A 6,670-nucleotide genomic window follows, 5' to 3' on the forward strand; every position below is an offset into this window, starting at 1 on the left:
AGAAAATAAACAACCTGCAACTGGCTCCTACGGGTTTAAATACATGTACTCTCCAGCAACCACAATCAAAGACAATACATTGATAAATTCTGTAAAAATGAATTCGAACTAAAAATAGCGACTAGCTGAAATCAAACATAAAGCAAGGTTTTATTCGCTTTGTAACATTTACAAGGGTTTTATATCGAACAAGCAAAAATACTATAATGTAACAGTTACAGCGTATATAATAACTATGTATGATACATGTATAGATTGAAGCGATACGATCATATTATAAGTGAACAAAACAGTTTTATAGTATAATACAGTTAAATATAGACAGCTATAGACAGACTTAGTGAAATATTCAGTACATTTTCTCTCATTAAAAAGTCAACAATACGTGCTTTGCGCATATCACTTTCCAAAGAAACAACGAACGTTGTCTTTTCTTTTGGCAGCAGATTTCACAATCAAATATGTACAATTTTCTTTACTACATTAAGTGGAGTTTCAAACTTGATAAGAAAGTTGTTTAAAAGTGATTGTACGTAATTGACGACAAGGACCCTGAAACCACAACACATCGGTTTCACTGACTTTGTATCAAAGTTACTCTAGGAGGTCAGAGTCCTCAACCTTAATGATATTTCGTGATTAAGTTTGGAATATTCCCAGCGTCATTTTGACCCTGAATATAAAACATATACCGAGTAGAAATGAATCAAAGTTTCAGGATGGTTCAGTTTGCTGAACATCAACCTCACCCTTTAGTCGTAGATCGTGAGCTATATTTGCTTCAGCCACTGTTTCTATAACAGTTTCAATAATTTCCGATGAATTATTATCAAAATCCTCAACATCATCTAAATTGTTACTATTTGATAATTCGAGTTCATTGTCGAACTCTACTTCAGTTGTGATTTCCGTGTCTTCGATATTTTCTCCGCCTAAATGTTTTTCTTGTCGAAGTAAATAATCGCGATTTACAGCGTTATTTTTATCGTCGGTTTCACTTGGTAAAACTACAACATCAACATCAGTATTACCATTGTCGTCATTGGAAACCGGCAACGTTTGATTATCTTCAACGTTATCATTGTTAGTATCTATTTGAGGATTGTTCACAGTATTATCGGTGCAGTTGTCAGTAGCTATATCCATGACGTCACCGTCTGTTACCGGCGCTGTATCCAGTTCTGTAGCATCCTGATCCACCGTATCTCGTAAATCCACTGCCTCCGTATCACCTCCGTCAATATACCGTCTGTATGACTCTACAATCTCCGCCATCTTACTTTCAGTGCGTGTCGTATCTTCACCCGTCTGATCCCCATTAGCTAGACGAGGCAATCGTTCAGTATTTTCAACACGAGGACATCTATCGCTGTTAATCACATCCTGTTTATCCCGGTTTCGTTCTGCAAACGGTTCTAATTTATTAAATCGTTTCAGCGCGGATTTCGGAGTTTGCATTTTCGATCTGCTACGCGCAGGCGTGACGCTACCGTTCTCTAATTCTTTAGCGAATCGGACGGATTTTTTGGACGGCGATTCGGTCCTGGTATCGGATTCGAACCCGGGTGTTACTGATTGTATGTTACGCGATCGTACGCGACCTGTGTGATTACGACTAGCCGGTAAACTCATATCAGTCGTAGCCGTCGATATTCGTCCGCTGTTGTCCCGTAAAGTCATCGTACTAGGACGAGAGAGTTCACCTATCGTTTCTGTATCATCTTCACTTTCTATCAGTTCATCGCACGAAGAACTATAATCAATAGCGCTATTATAACCACTAGTGTACCCGCTATTAGACTTTCTCGCCGTTTTCTCCGTATGCTTGTCGCAGTACGGAGTTCGTTTTACGACATCTCGTTCTAGCGCCAAAGTTACCACCGCAGTTTTAGTTTTAGCAATTTCGTCGTTATTATTGCTTTGCCGCGAAATATATCCATCAGATGGAGCTTTGTAGACGTAGCGCCCGATTTGACTTTTGGCACGTTCCCTGCCCTCGACGCCGTCCCCGCTGATTCCAGTCTGTCCACACGGCTGTTGTATATCGATCACTAATTGCTGAGGCTCGATCGCTTTTTTCATCGTAGATCTCGGTAGAATTACTTGTTGTTTCTCATCTATGATTTGACTGGTCGTAACGATAACATCTTGATCGTCGATACAATATTCAGTTTCGTCGTCGTCCGGCGCAATATCGAGACGAGCTCTGAATGAATTAAAACTACTCTTCCCGCCAACTGTCTCATCTGAACCAACACGTTTCGTATCCGTCGCGGTTCTGGTTGTCGTTTTCTTGGGACGAATACGTTTCGACGGTTTATAGAAATCTTTAGGAATCCATAATCTAGCATCCGCTTTCTGTTGTTTCATCTTATTCGAATAATCCTCTAAATGAAGTTTCAATATCGATTTCTGTTGTAGTTTATATTTCTCGAAACTGAACTGATTTTCCGCGTTGTCCTGATTATGTTTAGCGAGTCTGAGTTCCATGTATTTCTGAAATGATATTTCTCCGCAATGATTCTCACTCGGTCCGGTATTAACTGCCACTTGTTTGGGTAAAACAACAACATCGTTCGCTAATTTAGGAAACAATGAACCGTCGCTATCTCCTCCTCCACCTCCTCCTCCAACTCCTCCTCCGTTTATCTGATTGTTCCTATCACTCATCCTCGGTAACATCATTTCCACATTCTCCTCATTTCTTGCTCTTATCGATTGTTTTTTGTTCTGTTTTTTACGTTTAGTTTTCGTTCTATGTCGATCGACGTAAGCGCAATTCGAATCGGCGAGATTTGGTAAACTTTTATTTAACATTCGCTCGTGTTTGAAAGCGGATGACTCCATGAGATTTTCACTACGAAATACATCATTAAGATTATTATTGGTATTACGAGTTGGTTTCTCTTTGGTAGAAGTGTACCATAGTCTCGGGTTTGTGTAGTCTATCTCGTAACTAGCTTGATTACGTTTCGCTAAACCGCGAGGAGAGAGTTCTTCGTTGTCTTTCATTTCGGGCATCATACCACCGACGATTTCAAAACATAAATTCTCAAAATCGACAGTAACAGTGGTCGGCGAAATGGTTTCACGTGAAAGAACAGGATTATTAGATTTTGACAGTTTATCATCGGCACTTGTGTTTATTGACTGTGTGCTAGACGTTTCTAATTGTTGTCCGTGGTCTTTTCTCGAGTTGCAATGTGTTGTTGAAGGCGGGAAGACGCATTTCTTGATATCACATGGTACGACCCATAACATCAGATGTTGTTCTTTAACGGGCGACATCTTCCGGGGTCCAAAAGAACTGAAATTATACGTAAAATGTGAATAGGTAAATCTGATATATGCCTTGGATCCAGTTCAACCGCTAGCGTTAACTCAGGTCCATTTTCGATGAGTTAACTCCGAATTAAATCCTAGCTCAGAAACTGGGGAAATGGATCCTGAATTTTATCTATCCCAGCGGAACTGGCTCCTTCGAGGCCCAAAGAACATATCTCGCATTGACCTGAGTTTCCATTATGGCAATAGAGGTTTTCTTTGAATAAATGATATTGCAATTGAAAAAAGGAATCACGGATTCTTTATTTAGGTTTTCTAGACAACACTGTTCTTTATAGTCTCAGGGACAGTAAGAGAATTTCTCGTTGAAAGGCCCTTTATTCCTTTAGACCATGCGCTGACACAAATGTACAATTTTTGTTACAATAATTTTTTACAGTATTGTATGGATTTGAAACGTTAAGAGAAATTGTATACATCGTGTATTCTCGAGTCAAAATAGTACTGGAAAATCTATAGCAAAGTAAACAAGTTATTACTAGGGAGGCGCTGGGTTTCTATTATAGACAAATAATATTGTCTATTTACTGAATGCTGATCAATTAGATATAACCAATTTAGGCTTAGTTCTAACACGGTCGCTTTCTCTCTGTTTATGAGGATTTATGTTTCCTATGCTGCGTGAAATCTCCCCGTATATATTTTTAATTCTTTATTTCGTAGTAGATTCGTTCGTAATAAACCGACATTAATCGACTAATGATAGAGTCATGAATGCTCTATTATTTCATTATTCTATGACGGAGTGAAGCATTAAAATGATGGCGTGGTGTTGCGTGCACCCACAGTCTGTAGTACGTCTGTCTCTACAGGAGATCCGTCAGCTACCATAGCAATATCTACACAGTCATATACGCACCATACACCTATATATCAACCTAACTGCGCCTAAAGATGCCTCGTCATTTGGTCACTTGATGAATAATTAATAGATTCATATAGCCCTATATTTTCTAATTCATTACCAGCATATGCTACGTGGACTATAAAACTGCATCCTACTATTGTGTTGTAAATATTTCATAGTGCTATGATATTTCAGAAATGTACAACACATTCCTACAATTTATTATCGCAGAAACAAATGAATGAAATTCTGTTTAACGATATGAAAATATAGTAAACTTTGTAAACAGTACTTCAAAATATATAGAAATATCGTATACTTTAGTACATCATAATAATACTCAATTCATCAAAAAAATAGATCTGTATTGAAGAAGGCATCCCAAAAAAATTAAGAAAATTCGACCGATCATCCGGCTATTGATTCTGTACTTCAACTTCTAAACTTAGAATTGAGCCCCCAAACCCGTTCCTGGCAGCAGGTATGACTGGTCCACAACAATGATCAATCAATCAAATAGATAAGAGGGACTTTATAAGATATACGTTTTCCCAGAAGGGTATGACAAGAAATGGAATGATGACATCGTAATCTTTTTCTTTCGATTTGAAAAAAAAATATCAACCACTGAAATAAGAATAGACATCGAGCACTATTTATGATTACTAAAATGAATTAAGGTTAACGAAGGTCTTACTCGACAAATTTATAATAAGTTTATCTATGTCACATGCCTCAAAAGGTTTTATTCAAATTTCGATAATCAACTAATGAAATCAAACAAAAAAGTTTACCTTAAATCCGTATGATACATAAATCAACGGTTTAATAGTTTCCTTTCGATTTATAAATCTCGGTTGAAAGCTCTCTGGCACGAAGCGTATGAATCGATGATACACGCATCCTATGGTGTAAGAGTCTTGTCATTGCGGTATAGCATAGGTATCCATTGGCAATTGATAGACTCCCAAGTGAGTGAGAGGGAGAGAGGGGGAGAGGGAGAGAGGGAGAGAGGGGGAAAGAGCTACAATTATATCGATGTTATGCTATAGAATGTCATTCATACGTCTAGTAACAATAGTCTGTCTGGAAATCGCTCTCCTGGGAACTAGTTCTATATCTCACCTACATCATTATATCATACGTTGTCCGATGTATTTGAAAAGTAAAAGCACCACTTCAAAAACAAACTCCACACTCGTAAAACCAGATTGAAAATTCTCTTTTAAGATCAATAAGTTACTACCCTACACTGAAGTTTGACATACGAAAATAAAGCCGATGATATAAAATGGTTTTTATGGATCAATTTTTAAAGTCAGATTTACTGCTGTCCTGTTTTAATTTCTAAGTAGACATTTACACCGTTCAAATCAATGTTTATGTGTCATGAAGAAACAAATTTCAGAGCGGAATTATGAAAGGCTTTCCGAGCGTTTAAAGTCAATGAGGACGAAATCCATGTATGAATAACTCGTTAGTTAATAATCGGAATCTTTGACTGTTTTGTGCTGTTTGTCCAGCAATGATAGAACATTTATCACAGTATGGGGGTCGAAACCTGCAGCACTTGATTTAAGGTGTTACTACTATAAATCAACATTGTAAATGATAGCGCTTATCATATCACATATATGTCAACTATAGCTAAAGTTTGTATCGTTTAGAATGAATACTGTTAACGTTTATGAGACTTTGTTGATTCCTGTTTACTTTCATGACAAAATCTTTGACCAAAGCGAAGACCTTAGAAATATGATTTATACAGTCTTTAGAAGAATGTGTAATTTCATATCAGATTAAGACTCACTATTTACAAATACAAAAGATTTATTTTGATTTTGATTTTGATTGATTCAAATTTTGCTTTTATCTTTCAGATTTGAATATAGTTGTTTTAATCTTATATATTTCTCCATATCCTAGTGTACCGGTTTATTCTACTAATGTAAACAAGAAAATTTCATATAAAGCTCGAGTAAAAGAGACGGGCTTCTAAAATAAATATTCATATTTGATAATAGATATTACGCAATATCTTGAAGTGCCTATTTCCAATTCGAGAAATAGCCTTTACTAGAATCACTGGGATGGAGTTTCTGTAGTAATAGAGACACCAAATCTAGAAATTTCTAATTTTCTTTTCGATATTTTTGACTTACCCCCGATGCGCGCAGTACGGTCGCCATTATAATCGAAATGTCCCCGTAGGTCCTGCCAGACGCACGTCCCAGTACATGAAAACAGATTGAAATCTGTCTTACAGACGGTCGGCCGTCTTATAACGGCGCTATTAATAATAACTAACACAATAAACTCACTACATGAATAGCATTAGAATATAGAGCCGCCGTATACAGGTGGTTCCTATAAAACCTCTTTTGGAACCAGTAAGACTTTGTAGCCGACATACGAAACCATTTAATCTTCATCTATACGTGGCGTTCAGACTGGTTTTCTATCCAATTAATTAAAGCT

The 6,670-nt window shown here is 37.2% G+C and overlaps 1 protein-coding gene across 2 annotated transcripts; it reads right to left on the reverse strand.

The window, feature by feature from the left end:
• Positions 1–182: 182 nt before the first annotated feature.
• Positions 183–6,440, reverse strand: LOC141909854 (uncharacterized). Of its 2 annotated transcripts, none has more exons than XM_074800516.1 (2): positions 6,355–6,440; positions 183–3,307 (listed from the first exon to the last, which is right to left on the reverse strand). In XM_074800516.1, the coding sequence occupies exon 2, from the start codon at positions 3,286–3,288 to the stop codon at positions 715–717; it is 2,574 nt and encodes an 857-aa protein (XP_074656617.1). In that variant the 5' UTR covers positions 3,289–3,307; positions 6,355–6,440; the 3' UTR covers positions 183–714. The 2 variants fall into 2 exon arrangements, with proteins under 2 accessions (XP_074656617.1, XP_074656609.1); XM_074800508.1 differs by lacking the exon at positions 6,355–6,440 and adding an exon at positions 4,987–5,063.
• Positions 6,441–6,670: the final 230 nt, after the last annotated feature.

The sequence above is a fragment of the Tubulanus polymorphus genome, chromosome 1 (genome assembly GCF_964204645.1).
Source record: "Tubulanus polymorphus chromosome 1, tnTubPoly1.2, whole genome shotgun sequence".
NCBI lineage: Eukaryota > Metazoa > Nemertea > Palaeonemertea > Tubulaniformes > Tubulanidae > Tubulanus > Tubulanus polymorphus.